Source organism: Dromiciops gliroides, chromosome 2, assembly GCF_019393635.1.
Source record: "Dromiciops gliroides isolate mDroGli1 chromosome 2, mDroGli1.pri, whole genome shotgun sequence".
Classification (NCBI taxonomy): Eukaryota; Metazoa; Chordata; class Mammalia; order Microbiotheria; family Microbiotheriidae; genus Dromiciops; species Dromiciops gliroides.
Window position 1 is genome coordinate 679,878,299 of NC_057862.1, and position 20,578 is coordinate 679,898,876.

The following is a 20,578-nucleotide window of genomic DNA, read 5'->3' on the forward strand; positions in this document are numbered from 1 at the left end:
TCTCACACTGAAGACATCATTAGTGCTGAAAGCTCTTAGCTCAGCCCATGCCACTAATGGGAAAGTAACTTTTCTTCTCTGGACCTCAGTTTCCTCACCTGTAAAATTATAGGTTGGAAAGGTTCCTTTAAAGCCTCAGATGTGATCATGCAAGGAAGGGCAGGGAAGACTGCTCAAGCCAAGAAGAGGACCAGGAGTCAACAAAGACACGGCCACTAGGTGGCAACATCTGGTCACATATGCAGAGAGGGCCGGGTCAGAGGCTTCTCTGGTTGGTATCTCTGAACTTTGGGCTTCTTGTTCAAGTGGAGCAGGGGGTGGGCTTCTGCAGTGAGAATGACATCCACAGAGAGGTCACTCAGCTCAACCTTGGTCAGACAGAACAAAGCCCATCAGCACATGACAGAAATTGGGTGAGTGCACAGGTGTCTGCTGTGGGAGACCCACAATGCCCATCATGGACAAATCTGAACAAGGACCATTCTCTACGCCTGCTTCCTAGTGCCCATCCCCCTTTCTGGGGACCCAGAGCCCTGGAATTGGACTGAAAGTACCTGGGATCCTCTGGGCAAGTCACTTCCCTTCTGTTGGCCTCAGCTTCCCCAACTGTCAAAGGACAAAAGACTTTAACAAGTTATTTTTGAACACTTCAGCTCTCTTTGTGACACCAGCAGCAGGCTTGGCACTGACTTTGGCACAGTCCACGCCTCTCTCCTCTTTCCTCTCCCCACACCACCCTTCCTTCTGTCCCTTTTCCCCTGCTTAAGTTGTTCCTGAATTTGGTTGGAGGTGTTATTTCAAAGTGGTTCAGAGGGGAATGTGGGGAGAGCTTGGCCTCTGCTACGCTCCTCACATTGGTTCTCTCCAACCAGCCCATGTCTCCTTCATCTTTTATATTCTAGGACCAGAAAGGGCTAGTCTGCTAAGAAGTCTTGAATTCTGCTAGATATTAACCCATATATAAAACAAGCACATGGAGATATATATATATAGTTTCAGTTGTGTCTGACTCTTTGTGACCCCATTTGGGAGTTTTCTTGGCAAAGATACTAGAATGGTTTGACATTTCCTTCTCCAGCTCATTTGACAGAGGAGCAGACTGAGGCAGAGTTAAGTGACTTGCCCAGGGTCACACAGCTAGTCAGACAGGCTGGATCTGAACCTGTCTTCCTGACTCCAGGCTTGGTGCTGTATCCACTGTAGTACCTAGCTGCCTGTGTGTGTGTGTGTGTGTGTGTGTGTATAGAGGTAAATGTATGCACATCTATACACACTATACAAACAGATATTCATGAATGTATGGAGAATGAGAATCATCTCTAGTGGAACCAACACTTAAGTGGAATAAATACTAAATATCAAAGTTTTCTAGTCCCTTCACTTTGTGATTGTGTTCAGTCTCAACTTGACTATTTCTTGCAGGCTCAATTCTGGTCACTTCCCTGCCCCCTCCCCCTTCTGCTGCCCTTAGGGATGCAGTGTAATTGAATGCAGCTTTAAGCACTATCATCTTTTTTTGGGGGGGGGGCAATGAGGGTTAAGTGACTTGCCCAGGGTCACACAGCCAGTGTCAAATGTCTGAGGCCAGATTTGAACTCAGGTCCTCCCGACTCCAGGGCTGGTGCTCTATCCACTGCGCCCCCTAGCTGTCTCTAAGCACTGTCATCTTAAAAGATAAATACAGAGTAAAACCAAACTAGGCAGCATTTATGATAAAGAGGCCAGAAGCTTGAAAGTTTTACTTATGAAACTGATAAATGTCTTCGGGGAAAAAAAAAAAAAGATGGCTGTTTCTTATTCCATCTTATGCCTGGAATGAATTGGAACCTTCCAAATAACTCATGTAGAAGTATCTTTATGCATATTGTTTATTCCTGGGGTTCAGAGAAGTGTAGCAAGCAAACCTTGGAATTTCTCCTCAGGGAATATTTGATTTTCTACTGTAGGCTAATTAAAACCTCCTGGACCTAATGGGCTGTGTGTACAAAGTTGCAGTTGTGTCTATCCCACCCTAAGACAGAGATACAGAATATAGGCATGGAATTCCAGAGTTCTGCTTATGAATTTGGGTTCTACTTAACTTGAAAATAGAGAAGTTAACTGTCGATGAAAGTGATTTGCTTTAATTAGATGCATGCCACCCTGCCGTATCTCTGCCACCTAACCAGGATTCCAGACCACACCCAGACTGTAAGTAATGACATGAACTTCTGCTTTATTCTCAGCATCCACCAATGTCCATTCATTCGTGTGTGCCAACACGGGGCTGCTACAATATGGAAAATGAAAGGATACAGGGATTTAGTGGAGATCCCACCTCAAAGTTTTCTAAAACAAGGATTACTGACTTTGAAAGGAAACATCAATTTGATAAAGAACAAGTTTAATTTAAACACATCCCCTCATTGTCTACAATTCCCAACAGTAAAACCCTACCATTTCAGCTCCAGGCTCCAGAATTCTTCTTCATTATTAGTCACATCACTTATAATAGTAAGAAGATGGTAGCATTGGCACCAAGTGTCCCGAGTCACAGACAGAAATAGCCAAATACCTAACGTACTTTCATGGCATTGAACATTACCACACAAAGATGGAGTTGTTTTTTGAAAACCCATTTTTGTCATTTAGTCTCCCAAGTGTTACTCTTGTACCCTAAATTGTCTTGATTTTGAAATGTAAATACACCACAGCCAGCAGGTCAGAGGGGGGGAAATGTCATCTCACCACTTTATAAATCTGTTACCACACTTCGATGGCCAAGCTAAGGTGGCTGTAAAACGATTTTTTTTTTTCACGATTCCCCACCCAGGGTCGGAACATAAAGCAAACCTCTGGCATGGCCCTGTCGGCTTCAGAAACCACATTCCCAGAAGGGCTCTCCACAACAGGACTGAAGTGGGGTCATGGCAGGCCCAAGGTGCTTTGTCCATTCTTTGGCTGCTGTCATTCCCCTCCTATTGAACTCTGCTCCTCCCTGCTCAGTCTGCCTTTTATTCTGTTTGCAAAACAGGGCCTCACTGCCAATCCTCCTTCTGACACAGCATGATAGACCACTAACTGAAGGTTTCTGTAAATAAATGTTGGTGGGAATTTCTACAGGAAAATCACATTTCTTAAATAGCAAAACCTAGAGCTATATGGATCAGGAACTCACAAGTGTTTGCTAATAGCCTGATGACCCCAGAAGGTCATAAACAAACCACAGCTGGGACTTGTAGGGTGACACTCACCAGCCTTGGACCAGTCAGACCTAGTGAACTTTAGACCCTTAAAGAGATTTTTTGCAATGTGAGTGAGGCCAATGGGAAATGAGCATTGCTTCTACCGATAATGCTAAAAAACACTGGAATTGGAATGTAATATTTCCTATTTGGCACAAGGGAACTGATAAATTTTCCAATCACCAAATACTCCATTCTATTTTTTTTTAAATGTCATTAGAAGGAAATAAATCACTTTTTGCTATGCGCTTCCTGCCTTCTTAGGAAATCCATCTTGAAAATAACCAAGGAGCAAAGTTAGGGAGTGAAAGCCAGGAGGAAATAATGCTTAGGCCTGGCCTCTCAGAGGAGGGCACTGGAACGCTGGCTGACTTAGGCCCAAGTTTCCACCTTCAGCTGGATCTATGTGAAGCATGGATGCTCCAGGCAGGACCTTCCTGATAAAAGCAAACCTTGATAGACATGTTCGTCTTGGATGCTGGCCCAAATAGGGATTTGATAACTAAAGGACCAGAAGGCTCAGGTTTCACTGGCAAATGCATTCCATGGCACACCCCCGTGGTCAGTAGAAGAATGAAGCCCTTGGGGACGGACACAACTGATACCAAAGAGCAGGCAGGCTGTGGCCACATCTGGACTTGGCTATTGCTATGCACCCACAAAAGTCCTTGACATTCTTCCTTCTTCATGGTAGTTTTTTGTTTTGGTTTTGGTTTTGCGGGGCAATGAGGGTTAAGTGACTTGCCCAGGGTCATACAACTAGTGTCAAGCATCTGAGGCCAGATTTGAACTCAGGTCCTTCTGAATCCAGGGCGAGTGCTTTATCCACTGTGCCACCTAGCCACCCCGCTTCCTTCTTCATGGAAGGAAGAAAACTGTCTGCTCTGCTGGTGGGATGATTAGCCTCAGCTTCAGCTCTGGGGACCACCTCCTTCCAAGCTGACCTAATCATCCCACTGCTCCCTTACTAGGGAGACTGCACCCCACGAGTCAAAGGTCCAAAGGTGCACCAGCATTTCTGAAGCCAAATCTAAAGGTACCATGAGGAAGTATCCCTGAGTTCTCTCCAGTATGAAATGCACAGCAATCACCAACCCTTCAACTGGGGGTGGGGGGTGTTGGAGGCGAACGTTCTAGTCACTTTTGCATTTGGGGGACTTCCGTCTTTAGAGAATTTACATCAGGAGGGAAGACTGTGTCCTCTGCAATATTTCATCATATGATGTTTTTGACAACAGAGTGTTTCAGGAAACCTGACTTGAAAGTTCTCAAACTGTTGGGCAAACAGCCCAATTGCAAAATTCCATCCTTTCAGCTGACTTTAAACTCATGGAGAGGAAAAGCCAGTGACAACACAGAAAACAGAGATGTGCTGCCTGCCGATGGGCCTCCCGTGCAAGAGACTCTTCACTCTGGGCAGTGACCAGACTTTGCTACCTCCAACACTCCCAGTTTCTACCAGTGGGATTGTGCAGTAGGGAAGGCGCCCCACACCACCTGGGTTTCAATTTGGTTTTCATTCTCAGGTTTTCCTTCAAATCCATTTTTTTCCTCAGAATGTCTGAAGCATCTGGACCGTGGGCTCATCCCCTCTAAGCCAGGGCCTACACTCTCCTTGCCTGGGTCTCTAAGAGCTTTGCGGATGTAGCCTCATTACAACAGGGGGAGAGCCAGCTCCCCCCACCCCCGCCCAGCTGATGTTTTCTATCTACAAACAGAGCTTTTGTGAGGGCCACTTTTAGTCAAGTCTCAAGGCATCAATTTAAAGGAGGAAAAGTGACCAAGGCCAAAGAAACCAGACAAACAGAGGACTTTTCTAAGTACGCCGGGTCCCTGTTATTAACCACCTCACTCTTCAGAGTGCCAAGCACTAAAAGAGCTTCCAGCACATGGAGACAGGAGGGAGAAAGGGGTGGTCACCCTGTCAGTGAAAGATTGCAGCTTCTCACTGGAGGGGAGGGGAGGGGGGGAGGGACTTCTCTTAACACAAATGAAACAATAGTGGTCTTAAAGTTTGTTTTCTTTTGGGTTTGTTTGTTTTTTCAGGGCAATGAGGGTTAAGTGACTTGCCCAGGGTCACACAGCTAGTGTCAAGTGTCTCAGGCCGGATTTGAACTCAGGTCCTCCTGAATCCAGGGCCAGTGCTGTCTCCACTGCGTCACCTAGCTGCCCCCTCTTTTGTTTTTAAGAAAGAGTTCTAGCAGGGGAGGGCAGGTTTTCTCTATCCTCACTCAAATTCATCATAATTTTGTACACACACTCACACACACACACACATGCACACACCCCATCTATACACAAGAGTCAATCGACATTTCACACTTTATAGGTCTCTTCACTACCATTTTAAAGCCTGTCAACACCTCACCCCCCCATCCTCTGTTTGGGCGGCTCAGGATTTTCAAACATCTTCAATGAAATTGCAGAATAGCAGGCCTGAAAAATAAATACGAAGCAAACACCCATTTCCCTCGTCAGGCTGAGGAGCTCACTCCACAGTGGGAGGAAGAGGAATTACAGACTGTCCCTCTCCGTCGGCAGCAGGAAGTCTTCTTCAATCCCAAGGTGCTCCTCTTACCCCAGCCCGGCCCCAGTAGGAAAGTGCCCTTAGACCTTCCTGTCCCTAAGCAGTTTCCAAAAATAAGTAAACACCAGACTGCTGGGAAGGCAGGTCTTTTAAAAATGTGTTTTGCTGTTATTTGGAGGGACCAAATATGGAGAAAAAAATAGGGAGAAATGAGAAGAACCCCTGAGGCAAAAATGGCTTTTTCTTTTCCGAGTCCCCAGGCCCTCGTGCCCTGGCTCACAAGGCTCCAGAAATCTTCTGGGCTGGGAGTCCTTCCTCCATCCAGAGGGAGGCCGCCGAGCTGCTCCACAGCTTGCGCCGGTGAATCCGCCGCAGGCGCAGCAGGTAGAGGAGGATGGAGAAGAGGACGACCAGGAAGCAGGCCGAGAAAAGGTAGTGGTTGTAGACGAAGGAGAAGCCTCGCCAGTGCGCGTGGCTGGCCCGGAAGGTCTCCTGCTGGATGTCTCTGCCCAAACAGAGGGAGACAAATGGGAATCATCGTCAACATCCAGAGGAAATAAGGCTGATGGATTTATTCTGTAAAAATCTTAAATACCAGAATCTGAGAAAAACGGCGCCAGCAACAAACTCTCTGGAAGGCATCTGAGGAGATCGCCAAGATTTAATTCACCCACGGAAGCCAATCAGGAAGAATCCCACACTTGGGGTCAACACTGATGGCACCAACCGATCATTTTCTACTCAGTGTTGATAAAAACTAGACCAGCCACTGAGCCACATTCACGGAATGGGTGGCAGACTGTCGGAGAAAGAAGGCGGGCTGGGGAGTCAAGTGGACCCAGAGAAGGGGGTAAAGCACCAGACAAACCTTCAGCCATTTTCACCATTACCATTACACCAATCCCACTCCTCAGCAGGTGGGTGACCCTAGGCAGATCCTTCCACATCCCGAGCCTGTTTCTTCCTTTTAAAAATGGGCATCATAAAGCTTACACCGCCCACCTCAAGGGGATGCCATGTAGAGACTGTTCTGCTCACTGTCCGTTAACTGCTATGGTGAATTCTCTCTGCCCAATTTGGGAAGCATGAGAGAGGTGGCAAAAAAGAAAGTGAATCACACCATGACCATAATAATCAATAATAACTAACATTTAAACAGTGCCTATTTTGTGCCAGGTACTGGGCTAAGGGATTCACTATTATTCTCTCATTTGATTCTTGCAATGGCTCTGGGCAAGAGGTGCTATTATTATTATCCCCATTGCCCAGATGAGGTAAAGTGACTTGCCCAAGACCCCACGGCTCACTAAGTGTCTGAGGCCAAATCTGAACTGCAGACCTTCTGGTTCTAGGCCCAGGGCTCCGTCCACCGTGCCACACACTCACCCATGAATTTAGGCCTTTAATCACTCCTGAGAAAAGGGGCCTCAGTAGGCAGGGCCCCTGGGGAAATAAAGGCAAAGGGCTGATTTCCAGTCACCTGGCTTTCCTGAGTGTTCTAGAACTTTGCTAAGCCATCCCCTGGGAGCGAGACGAAGAACTAGAGACTCCGTTATCCTGGGGAACACGGCCTCAGGAGGAGGCCCAGGCCTGGCTGAGCTTCAAGGGGCTAGAGCAACACATGGTTAGCAGAAGAGCTCGCTGTACCAAAAGAGCCAGTATCGAGGGCCTGCTGGAAGAGAGATGGTCAGGATTAGAGCTAGAGCATGGAGCCACATGGTGGGTGAGGGAGGCACCAAAGTCTGAGCCCCACGGAACTGGCCTCAGCTCCTAAACACACCCCTGCATGGGCCCCAGACCGAGGGCTGGAGAAGCTGATCAGGAAGGCCGAAAAGGGCAACCCTGCCACCCAAGTCAACACTCATGGAAGTAGTAAGCATCAGGCACTTTTGTCAAGAGCACGAAGGGGAATAAGGGGATAGGCAACTCTCCGGACGGAAAGTGAGCACCAAAGAGAAGGATTTCTGGGCTTTGTTGGGCTGATGGAAATCCCTGGGCCCCAGCCCCACTTGCGGGCACCCCAGGCCATTGCCCAGGAATCTTGGTGACATACGTTTGCACTGGGGAAGGGCCCTCCACCACGTTCCCTCTGGAGTCCACTGGAGAGGGCGAGGCCAAGGTCACACAGCGCCCGCGTCTCCCTGGCCGTCCTGACCCCCAACTTCTCGCTCTGCCCTCTGTGGGAAAGCTGACTCAGTCTCAGCTGCTCCCGTGTCCCTCAGGCCTTTGCTCCTTCAGTTTCAGCCCATCTTTCTTCTCGTCCCTACCCTGGCTGCCTTATCAACGTCCTCACTAAACCACGGCCCCCTCCCATCTCCTAAGTTTGTAGCAGACCCAAGCACACCCAGACCGTACGCTCCAGGTGGGAAGGCACGGTTCTCACATCTGTCTCTCTCTTCGAGGCACCTAGTACAGCTCCCAGTACAGCACCTAGCACAGCACCTAGTACAGCTCCCAGGACAGCACCCAGTACAGCACCTAGTACAGCATCCAGCACAGCACCTACTACAGCACCCAGCACAGCACCCAGGACAGCACCCAGTACAGCACCTAGTACAGCATCCAGCACAGCACCCAGCACAGCACCCAGGACAGCACCCAGTACAGCACCTAGTACAGCATCCAGCACAGCACCCAGCATAGCACCTAGTACAGCACCCAGCACAGCACCTACTACAGCACCCAGCACAGCACCTACTACAGCACCCAACACAGCACCCAGCATAGCACCTACTACAGCACCCACTACAGCACCCAGCATAGCACCCAGTACAGCACCCAGTACACCCAGATCCTTAGTAAATCATGACCAGCTGCCTGTCAGGAATGGCATCTGAACCTGGCTCCTTCCCGACTCCATTCCTGGGTACTCTGCACTATGCCAGGCTATAATTAGCAGGAGCTGTCATCGGCTCTCAGCTGTGTGGGTGAGGAGCGAGCACTAGGACCACAGGAATAAAAGTGCTGCGATCAGCTCTCCCTGGGGCCCAGGCAGGAAGTGAGGGCACCTTTGATGAAACAGTCAGCAGATGGCATGGCGAAGAAGAGAGGCGCAGAGCCCAGGTAAGGGAGGAATTGGGGCTGCACTAGGGCTCTTGGGTCTGCCCAGGGTAAAGTGATCTTGGATGCCCGAGCTACCCTGGGGTCCAGGACAGCTCCCCTGAATAATGAAGCCTAGAACTGTCCAGCTGATTGGTCAGGCTGAGCTCACTCCCCTTCTCCCACCCCAAGGAAAGGGGAAAAAGGGGTGTCCAGGGGCAGGCACCAGGATGATGCCTTAGCAAGAGAACGTGGATAGCCAGCTGAGAGCAAGTGTGGAAACCAACTGGGAGGTGCGAGGCATAGCTGACAGAGGGGGTGCAAAGTGAGAACCTGCTGCTCATGCCTGCCCAGAGCCAGCCGCTCACAGACGTGTCACAGGACACCCTGGGAATCCGTGACCTGCATACGCTGCAAGAACGTCTCCCAAGAAGCAACGTTTCCTTTGTGTTCTCACCCTGACGGCAAAGAAGCAGTGTTCCCCCATCTCAATTAGCTGCCCTACCTCAAAGGTAAAAACCGGGTTCTGTACAGGATTGCTCCCAGTGTCCACTGCACTTCCTTGTCATAAACCTGCAAGGCCGTCTTTAAATTGCTATAATTAACTGGAAATGAGAAGCCTCTGTGAAACACCTCATACATCCAGGCCGACTTAAAGCACTGATACCTACAAGTCAAAAGAGGAAACAATATTCAGTTGGACTCATCTGTCAGGGACAAGAAATAACCTGCGAGGGGCCTAAGAGCCGCCCACCTAGGCCAGTTCTCCCTGACTCAGCTTTCACAAGTGACCGTCCTGGACAAGCTCATGCCCCTGCCCCGACTCCCTGCATCGTGGTGGAGGCCGAGTACAAGGGCATCCCCCATAACGGCTCTTCTGGAACGCCTCCCTCTCGACCCTGCCAGGGCCCTCTCATTCCAAACAACCCTCCCTGACGTGGGGCAAACCACACTTATCCCCAGGTGGGCTTCGCATATTTAAACTTGGGCTTCCCCACTCACTTCAGCCGATGGAGGTCAGCGTGAGAGGCATACAGTCCCTGGTCGAAGCGTTCCCGCAAGATGGACCACTTTGTGGCACAATAATCCTAGAGGAAAACCATTGGAGAGACTCAATTGCCACCTGCCACGAGCACCTAAACCGTGCACCCGCTCTAAGCCCTGGGACTTGGCTAAAGAGCCAGTCGCTTCAAACTGGGCTTCGGCTCACCCTGAAGGCCCGGCCCAATGTGAGGCAGGCCCCTCCTGCCCTGCTAGGCCTCCCCCGAGACTTCCCAGGCCCCATGCCCACAGAGATTGCCCCAGGGACAGCAGCACAGGCAGCAGGCGGAGGCTGGTTACCGTTCCCCCAGAATACAGGGAACAGGCCCCTCCTTCAATCCATTACCTTGGCAGCTTTAATAAATTTAGCAGCATTGTAATCTCCCCCCATTCTTAACACGTCCTCAGTGCAATAGTAGAATTCTGAAAAGCCATAGAATTCACTGTTCTGGAAGTGAACTGGAGGCTGATAGACTCCATTGAGAGAAGTCTGGGTCTCATTTGTCTTGTTCATGAACGGCTGGAGAGTCTTCCGGCACAGGGTGAAGTCTCCAGTTCCCCGCAGGTACATGGTTTGCCCATTCTGCTGAATTTCATCCTGAATGTCCAAGGGCAGGCAAGGGTCCAGATACGGAGTATCAGAAGTTAGGCCTGTCTGCTTACTCAGGAGCCTGTGAAAAGAAACATTCTTGATGACTTCTGCACAATTACTCAAGAGAGTTAGAATTCACATTTACCTAGAACTCTGAGTTGTGCAAGGTTTCCTAGAAATGACTGGAACGAAGGACAAAGCATTTATCAAATATTTACTGCGTCAGGCACCATGTAAATACTGTTATCCCCATTTGGCAGATGGGATCACACAGCCAGTAAAGGAAAGAGCTGCCCATCAATCCAAGAACTCCTGGGCCAGTACCTTGCTGCCCCACACAGTCGATGCTGGAAAACTCTTTTGGACCAATGACATTCGGTCCATAGCTAAGTAATCGAAGCCCTGGGCAACTTCTAAGCTGCCCAGCTAACATGGGCAGCTCTTTTGGCTGCTCCTTGTCCCTTCGGGTCATTTATAAATGGACAGTAAATTATTAAGAAGGGTTTGTCAGGGTAGCCACGTGGCGCAGTGGATAGAGTGCCGGCCCTGGAGTCAGGAGCCCTGAGTTCTAATCTGGCCCCAGATCCTTGACACTTACTAGCTGTGTGACCGTGGGCAAGTCACTCAACCCCAACTGCCTCACCAAAAAAGAAGTGTCTGTCAACGTGATTTGGAATATTTGACATTACCCTTGAGGAGGCTTTGTGGGAGGCCAGGCATAAGAATCACAGACCAACATGTGTGGATAGGTTGAGGCCAGCAATGCTGGAAGGTGTGGCCACCTCAAGGAGACCACGTTTCTATCCAAGTAACCAAGTGTCACATTCAGCCCCAAGAGAAGACAAACCACTGCACATCACGGTATGATTTTAGCTGCTCTATAGCTAAAGGACAGAGGACCACTGCCCATTCATCAGACAAACCAAATCAACCTTCCTGACCCCAGAACAAGACAATTTTACCAAGACTTCTGAGTCCTCTGGATTTCTCTAAGCTCTTTGTTTGAATGGATCCTTTTCTACAGCTGAGTTATCTTAACTGAGGCCATTTGCAATTACAGAATTTCAAAGGACTGACATTCTGTAATATAGTTACCACTACACTATCAATTAAAAGCAATCAGGTGGGGGCAGCTAGGTGGTGCAGTGGATAAAGCAAGCACTAGCCCTGGATTTAGGAAGACCTGAGTTCAAATCCGACCTCAGACACTTTACACTTACTAGCTGTGTGACCCTGGGCAAGTCACTTAACACTTAGTGCCCTGCAAAAAAAAAAAAAAAAAAAGCAATCAGGCTCCACAATCAATACACAGTGACAGTGGGCTGAAAAGGACACAGAGTGCTCTCCTGTATGGCTACAAGTGTACGGCTTCACTTCCATGATGACCTCCCCTCAGGGAGCTTAGATTCATTACCAGGACTCGATGCACAGAAACACAATGTGAGAATGTACAGGATGGATGCACACACCACTCTCTTTGGGCTTGGGAAGGGCACAGGAGAGGGTCTGTAACAGGCGTTCAGCTTCATGAACCAATCAACACCCTTTAATTTCCTTCGTCAACTAAGAAGATCCCTTTGAGCTGACATCAACATCAGCCCCATGGGGGGGCAGAGGGCGAATGGGGGACACAGCCAGAGAGAAGGAGACAGAGACCAGAGTGCACAGACAAGCAGTAGATCCACAACTGGGTAGCCCTTTATCGTGGCCTGCCTGGCGACTCCATTTTAGGCTCTAAACACAGCCACTGGCAAATGACACAGGTGGAGGTTCCACCGATGTGAAATCAGTTCACTCACACACACACACACACACACACACACACACACCCATCCATATCCATTCTGTTACATGAGCCCCCTTCTTTTGCCTGGCTCCTTTTTAATGACCAAAGAGCCAGGTTTCTGGGTCTGAAGTGACTGCTGAGCACACTGTCTCATACCTGTTCTTTAGCATGGTGTTGGCAAATATGCTGTCTTCATATCTCTGCCGGGCTGCATTGCCACCAAAGCCAAGAAACGTGGCTACATACACTCTGTACACATGCTCAGTTCGATGGACATCACAGCCCAGGTTAAATTCAGCCAGCAAATTTTTGGCTACTTCTTCCTGGAAGCACAAGGATAAAAAGATCTTACCACCAAGCAGAACAAACAAAAACAAGCAAAACAAAGCCAGCATGTGATGCTCAATCTGTTTTCATCTTTGCTCTGGAGGAAACGTCCCTTTAGAACACACAGCTATCAAACCATCTTCCCTCCCCAGGGTGATGTTTCAGGCTTTGTGGTTCACAGAGGTCCTGTCCAGCATGCAATGCATGAAGCAGTGCCTCTGGAACCCCAGCTGTACATAGTGGGCTGGGATGGAGAGAGGTGCATATATGCATGTGTGCACGCGAATGCATGCACAAGCCTGCTCGAGCGAGTGTACACACGTGTACACACACACACACACACACACACACACATGCACGCACGCACGCTCATGGGCTTATTAGTCTCAAAACTCAAAAGGATCTTCCAGCAAGAGATGGGGGAAGGGCCACCTTGGGACACTTGGATTTCTCTGGCACCTTCACTCAAAAGCTCAAAGCATTTTAGGGGTTCTGTACTAAGAAAATAACCCATGTTCTCCTCCTCATTTACAGTCAGAGAAATCTAGCAATCAAGCTGTGGAGCAGTTCAGCTAGAGATCTGAAAACAAAAATGGGTTTCTTCATTTCTGGCCAATGCCCTTTATAGCCCCTCTATTTTGCTGCCTGATGGGAAAACAGCATGCAGTGACCAAGAGAGCTACAAAGGATGTAAATAGAATGAAAAGATGTCACAAACCCTCAATGAAGACCCTCTCAAGCCCCATTGCAAAGCCTAAGTCTTTTCTGAGAAAGCAAGTTGTCTAAGGCACAAAAATGACAGGTCTTTTCCCATTCGTATTAATGAATTAAATTTGTCATGGCTTGTTTTACTGCAGTATTTAAAAAAAAAAAAAGCAAAGCTATGCAATACCTGTTGAAAAAAAAAATAACTGAAGGCAAAACCAAAAAAACAAAAACCCTGAACCAAGTATTCTTTGACATCTCTAAGTACAGAGCTAATCACAGTTAGCAAAACAAACCAGCTGATTTCAATGACCAAACCCAAACAGCTCAGCTGAGATGTGCCTCCTTCTCCTCCTGTCTCCTTTCTCCTGGGTTTGGGGAGGTGGCACCCCAATAAGCACAGTAATGATGCTTTAAGACTCAGAAAACAAAACAAAAATGGATGGAGACATGTTAAATGAAAAATCAAACCAAACAGAAGGAAATCTTTACAGATAATAACCTGCTGTGAGGAGGCAAAGCTTACACTTTTGGGAACTTCATAAGCTATCTGGGTCGACACTCCGCCCATGTCCAGAATACCCGCTGTCCTTTTGCGGACAATAGCTGCTTGGCTCTCACCCCCAGGAACATTCACTTCCACGACTGCCTCGTCATCTGGAAAACATGCAGGAGACCTTCCTTGGGACAAACTATCCCTTGGAGTGGGGATCTTCTCAAGAGACCCATTTTGCAGTCATAATTAATTTAAAGTAAATTAAGTCAAACTGGACTACTGAAAAAGCCAAACCTCTTCTACAATTCAGTTTAATTTGGTTAGTTAAATAACCACTTGACTCCTACACATAAATGTATTGAGTTTATTTGTTAAAAAACAAAACTGTTAAGAGGTTTAACTAAAATGAGTTCCAAATCCAAATTTTAAAAAAAATTTTTATTAAATAGAAATCATAATTTCCCAAGAAGCAGACCTATGAGTTTAATCATTCGAGCTATCACACTCACCATCTTCAACGTGCTCAAATCGCCCGAGGACAAAGTTAATGCCAATCCAAGCATAGACACCTAGAGACATTTCAAAGAGCAAGAAAATTAAAAGGGAAGCAGAAAGCTGAGAAACAATTTTTATAGCCAGTGTTTCTGATAAAGGCCCCATTTCTAAAATATATAGGGAACTAAATCAAATTTATAAGAATACAAATCATTCCCCAATTGAGAAATAGTCAAAGAATATGAACAGGCAGTTTTCAGATGAAGAAATCAAAGCTATCTATTCCCATATGAAAAAATGCTCTAAATCACTCTTGATTAGAGAAATGCAAATTAAAACAGCTCTGAGGTACCATCTCACATCTATCAGATTGGCTAATATGACAAAAAAGGAAAATAATTAATGTTGGAGAAGCTGTGGAAAAATTGGAACACAAATGCATTGTTGGTGGAGTTGTGAGCTGATCCAACCATTCTAGAGAGCAATTTGGAACTAAGCCCCAAGGGGTATGGGACTGTGCATACCCTCTGAGCCAGTAAAATCACTACTAGGTCTATATTTCAAAGAGATCATAGAAAAGGGAAAAGGACACACATGTACAAAAATATTTATAGCAGCTCTCTTTGTGGTGGCAAAGAATTGGAAAAGGAGGGGATGCCCATCAACTGGGGAATGGCTGAACAAGTTGTGGTATATGAATGTAATGGAATACTATTGTGCTATAAGATATGATGAGCAGGCAGATTTCAGAAAAACTTGGAAAGACTGAAGTGGCCTCATGCTGAGTGAAGCAAGCGGAACCAGGAGAACATTGTACACAGTAACAGCAACATTGTGTGATGATCAACTGTGATAGACTTAGCTCTTCTCAGCAATGTAATGATCCAAGACAATGCCAAAGAACACATGATGGAAAATGTTCTCCACATTCAGAAAAAAGATCTGTGGATTCTGAATGCAGATTGAACCATACCGTTTCTACTTTTTGGTTGTTTTTTTCTTTATTGAGTTTTTCCCTTGTGTTCTGATTCTTCTTTCACAACATGACTAATGCAGAAATATGTTTAATGTGATTTTACATATATAACCTATATTGGATTGCTTGCTTGTCTTGGGGTGAGAGGAGGGGAGGGAGAAAAATTTGGAACCAAAAATCTTATGAAAACGAATGTTGAAAACTATCTTTACATGTAACTGGAAAATACTTTTATGATTAGAAAAATTAAAATTTTAAAAATTAAAAAAAAACCATACAGCTCCCTGCAGCAGTGACCAAGAGGCCTGAGATCAAACATCTGAGAAGCAAGAAGCCCTCCTTCCCAGCTCTCCTGGCTGGTCTGTTTGGAGAGACAGAGTCTGTCCTAATGGGTCACTATTCCCCCAGGACCTGAAGGAAATGGGCTCTGGAGAAGGTGAGGGCTGCAACCCCCTCTACACCTCAGTGAAGGGGCCACACTTGTCACTGGAGGCCAACCTCTCCAGAGTAATGTGCCTCCACACTTAGTGAGGGCCAGTCCTCTGGGAATGGTCAGGCCTAGGTAGGCCTGCTGCTGTCTGTCACCCCAAGCCACTCAGAAACTGGTCCAGTTTTGTGAATCTGGGCTCCCCTTCATACCACAATGAAAAGCATTAGGAGAACTAAGAATAATTACAATTAAGTTTTTAAAAAAATCTTAACAGGATCTTGTTTTCATCACATTCTTCCCTTCAAGTACATGGCTTCTTTTACATACATATTCAGAAAAACGTGTTCTTTATGATCAAAATTATATTTCTCTGCAAAAATAACATGCGTTGGGGCGGCTAGGTGGCACGGTGGATAAAGCACCAACCCTGGATTCGGAAGGACCTGAGTTCAAATCCAACCTCAGACACCTGACACTTACTAGCAGTGTGACCATGGGCAAGTCACTTAACCCTCATTGTCCCTGGTGGGGAGAAAGTTACATGAGTGGGGAAAGGGAGGGAAACAGAAGATGTTGGGGGGGCGGGGGGAGTGAGAAGCACTGGCCAGAGTGTTGCTAAGAGAAGAAGTAATGAAAGAGAGGGTCACTGAAGCTTTTTTAAAAAGCACAGAAGAGAACAGAAGGAAGTTCAAAAGGAAGGATCAACAAGCAAGACCCCTTTGACAATTACATGGTAAAAAGTGATGTGTTTTCTTAAAAGCAAAAGATCTGAGGGAGATTTAAAGTTTTACGCGTCATTCTCTTCTTCTGTTCTAACTTTTTACATAACAACGTGCTCTTGTTTTTGATACAAAGAAGAACATGGATTTGTGTACCTTTGGCTCTCAAAGGGAGAAAAAGGAAAGGGAAACACAGTAATCAAGGGCCAAACGTCAATGTGCAATGCACTCCGAGGGATTAATAGAACAAATTATAATCACAGCCTCAATTTCTAGCAACCCATCTGCCAAATCCTCTGGGTTCAGTTAAGAGATCTATAAAATAAGTTACTATTTTATTTATTCTAAGGTATAATTTTTCTTATTTCTCTGAAAATGCCAGGAGTGGTTGACACTGTTCCAATAACCTGGCTTCTCCCTTGGAGCGTAGAGAACCTTCCAGAAACTATCACCCTGGGAGGCTCCAGAGAGCCTATGATAACTGCCCATCATCAAGCTGGAGAGCTGTAGTTTATTGCTCTGTTCAAATCAACTTGGAATAGATTTGCTAAGTGGCTCCTGTGGAGGAAACAAATTAAGTGTTTCCCAAGTCTGAGTGTCTGGGTAATTGTTCTGGTTCCCAATCGAAGTAAATCTGGCTATTGTAAAAGTGTCTGTTGGGAAGGAGGCAGTGTTTCGCCATAATGAGATGTGGATGGTGACACTCAGGGGCTACCCTGAAGAGCTAAATGTACCCCAAATCTTACGCTGCTGATGACATAAAGTCACCAGGAAGTGATCAAATACTGACCTTCCTGCTTCCCTGAAATAACTTCAGCGTGAGAGTCAGAGAACAGAAAGTCAAAGTGTGCTGGGACGTCTGTCAGAAGATCTTCCAATATGGCTTTTTGCTGACTGAAAAGAGAAGTCATGTAATGCGGTAAGAAAAACCTCGGGTTCAGGGCCCATTCCACACAAGACGTCTACAGTGTCGAGAGAGGCTGGTGAGGCCAGGCCCTGCCTTCATCCGAGGCCCAAGAGGGAGGAAGGGCCCACTGCCCACCCACTGAAGGGTAAATCCCACCACACAAAGTTTTTTCCTTAACTCTGATGCTGCCGCTTTTTGACTTTCCACCATCACTCCTAGGCCCGCTCTGGGGCCAAACCGAACAAATCTAAGTCCTTGCCATGAGCCCACCCTTGAGGATGGCTCACATCTCCCCTCAAGAAAGTTATCAAGACCACCCTCAAGTCTGCCACCAGCACAAACATCTTCAGTGTCTTCAGCACTATGGTTTTCCTCCATCTTAAACTGAAATTCAGGACCCAGCACTCAACAGAACAATCCAGATCACAGGTTCTAAAAGTGAATGCCTGTAGTTAAAATAATCCAATTTCATGGTCTTTAAAATTGAAATGTTTAGGCTGACTTAGCAGTACTACAGTGACAGACAGATGTATCACATCAAAATTTTCCAGAGCCAAAGCAAAGAGAAAAGTGAATTTTAATTTTTTTTTCTACAAATCAAAATAAAAAGCTTGCCTATCCCCTCCAGCCCTTATTTAACATCTGTCCCATATTTTCCCTAATCTAAGAGGATTCCCTCCCCTCTGGTTCCCCCAACACACACACTGAAAGTTACCTTTCCGGAAGGATTCTCATCCCGGCCGTACAGAGGATATAGAGAGGGGTCTCTTTATGTTTTTCCCTCGGCACATGTTCTGCAGCAAAACTCAGAAGTGGAGAAATATAATCACTGACTTTTTCTGGAGAGGTAGCAAACTCTGATATGCCTGGAGGAACCAGAAACATCAGTGAGCAGGAGAAATTTCATCCATGAACATCTACTCTTCTGGTCCGGCCATCTTGCAAGTTTCCCAGAGAGGCTCATTTGCTAACATTCTGCTTGCCAAAAGCCATTTATTTCTAGCTGTCACTTAGACTTACAGAGTGGGAAGTTGAGGTGGTACAGTGAATAGAGTGCCAGGACTAGAGTCAGAAAGACTTGAGTTCAAATCTGGCCTCTTCTGAAGAGCTCCAGACTTCCTCCAGCTCAAATGCGCTGCCCCCGCTTTCCTGAGACAAGCCCTGGGCCTGGCCCCCAACCTTCCTTGCATTCATTTTCTATCTACGTACATTTGGATGGCTTCTCTTCCCAACAGACTGGAAGCTCGCTGAGGCAGGCCCTGTTTCATTTTTGTCTCTGGACCCCCAGGGCCTGACACCACGTAGCTGCTTTAAGAAGTGCCTGGTGATGGCCGGCTACTGGCCATGGTAGTTACAAAGTGATTTTTATATGAAACTGTTGACTCTTCTGACTCTTCACACACACTTCGGAGGAATGACCAAATTCCCTTTTATGTGGTTGAGAGGGGGGGGTCCCATGGAGGATGCACTGGAGGCTTGAAGCCAGAACCCCTGCACTCAAGTCCGGCCTCTGACCTCTCCTGGCTAGGGGACTGCAGGTGAGTCCCTTGACCCATCTGTGACCGGCATTGCTAGAGGGGGGTTTCCTATGATAATAAAATCCCAGGTCCAGTACTGGTCATGTGAATCACATGACTGTATCAACATTCAACAGCAAATTGGGGGTTTAAGTTGATAAACATGCTTGGATAGTTTAAGTGAAGACGGTTTAAATGATGTAGGATGATAATCTAAAAATTGTTTTCTACTCTAAACAATTATGTTATACAGTGGGTGAAACCCATTTTAATTCTTACATATCATCTGGCTTGGACATGATCAATTTTTTGCAAGACAGAAATACACACATCACCTCTTCTAGGCTCTAAGGTCAATCGTATCATATTGTTACTAATATATCTGATTACCAAGACATTCATCATCACCCATCTCTTACACCCCAAATGTTTGCTAGGAATAGACCACATTTTTAAAGTGTTTGAAATGGCCATTTGTCATTAACAATGGAGGGATGGATAACAAAACAGCAAAAAACTGATAATCTATTAGCCAATATATATAGACTGGATACGACTATGTAGCAGGCATATGCTAAATAGTGTGAGAGAAAACAAAACAAAGCTCTCTGTAGATTTATAATTTAGATGGAGTGAGCCAGACACATGAGAGGATGGCTAAGAAACCTGATCGAGGGTGGGCTGGGCAGATGCCCAGTGAGAGGCACAAGAGGCCTAAGAGTTACCACTGCCGCTGCTGCTACTTTGGGATGTTGGCTTGCTTGTCAAAGAGGGGAGCCAGAGTTGGGCCTGGAAGACAGGCTTGGCACCACTCAGAGAGAAGCAGCAGGGCACCCGCAACACAGGGAAATGCAGGCATGTGCAAAGCATGCTCAAAGGACAGTCAGCAGACTGGCCTGCCTAAAGCACAGGACACATGTCGGCGTGGGGGGAGGAGGAGCTAAATTAGGCCCAGGAGAAATGGGGTGAAGCTTGGAATGTCTGGTCACTTCTTCTGAAGTCCCTATTTTTCATTTTCCTGAGAGGAAAATGCTGGGGTAGGGTGGGGGGAAAGGAAAATGCACTATTGAAAACTCTGAGGGGGTTGGCAAGGAAGCTAGAGGTGCTACCGGAGTAAAAGAGGGGCACATGGTCCCTCTCCCTGGGGCTCCTGGCAAACGATGAGAGAGGGACACATCCAACAGGAAGGCAGGGCAGTGCAAATGGCTTGGAGCTCTGTATTCTACCGCAAAGCCCCGTCCTGCTCTAGTCATTGAGGAAGACGAGGCTTCCAGGGGTGTGCACGAGCACCTGGAAAGGATGAGAACGAAAGAGACCCGTGAGGAGGTCACGAGGGCACAGACGTAGGCGCCAAGTGCCTGAACTCTGATGGCTCAGCTGAGATGGAAAAGACAAAGGCACAGCGAAAGGACTGACGTGACAATGACCCCCCACACACCTGGCTTTATTTTCATCACCACCGGCTTTCGGTTTTTGTCCCTCATCTGTCTGATATCCAAGAGATCGTGGGGATTGCCGTTGTGCCGGGGCCAGCAATAGACAAAGATCCGAGAACCGCTGCTCCCGCAGTCCACCACAACGCCATAATTGATGTGGGGGTTGTTGGTGTCAGTAGCTTCAGTGTCGGTCACTCGGGCCAGATACCTAGCAGGAGAAAAAGTCCATGGATTCTTTGGCTCCTAAATAGTCTATCTTAAGATCTAACAAGGGATATTCTGTAAATAGCAAAGTCATTATGCACAATGACTTTCTAAGCTGTGCCGTAATATCACTGAGACATTTTCTACTACTTGTTGA

The 20,578-nt window shown here is 46.9% G+C and overlaps 1 protein-coding gene across 4 annotated transcripts in view; it reads right to left on the reverse strand.

Annotated features, from left to right (window-relative positions):
• Positions 1-2,195: 2,195 nt before the first annotated feature.
• Positions 2,196-20,578, reverse strand: part of ENTPD4 (ectonucleoside triphosphate diphosphohydrolase 4) — a 29,460-nt gene continuing 11,077 nt past the window's right edge. Inside the window, exons 4-14 of one of the 4 annotated variants that reach the window (XR_006354653.1) lie at positions 20,220-20,425; positions 17,980-18,130; positions 17,148-17,251; positions 14,247-14,306; positions 13,744-13,898; positions 12,366-12,532; positions 10,178-10,502; positions 9,793-9,878; positions 9,296-9,457; positions 7,232-7,420; positions 6,120-6,256 (exon numbers count right to left, since the gene is read on the reverse strand). Coding sequence is in view for 2 of the 4 variants with exons in the window: in XM_043980757.1 (XP_043836692.1) it covers positions 6,028-6,256; positions 9,296-9,457; positions 9,793-9,878; positions 10,178-10,502; positions 12,366-12,532; positions 13,744-13,898; positions 14,247-14,306; positions 17,148-17,251; positions 17,980-18,130; positions 20,220-20,425 (1,645 nt within the window). In the remaining 2 variants the exon portion in view is untranslated. Of the gene's footprint in view, positions 6,257-7,231; positions 7,424-9,295; positions 9,458-9,792; positions 9,879-10,177; positions 10,503-12,365; positions 12,533-13,743; positions 13,899-14,246; positions 14,307-17,147; positions 17,252-17,979; positions 18,131-20,219; positions 20,426-20,578 lie in introns of all 4 variants that reach the window. The other 3 variants (XR_006354652.1, XM_043980758.1, XM_043980757.1) reach the window with 3 other exon arrangements.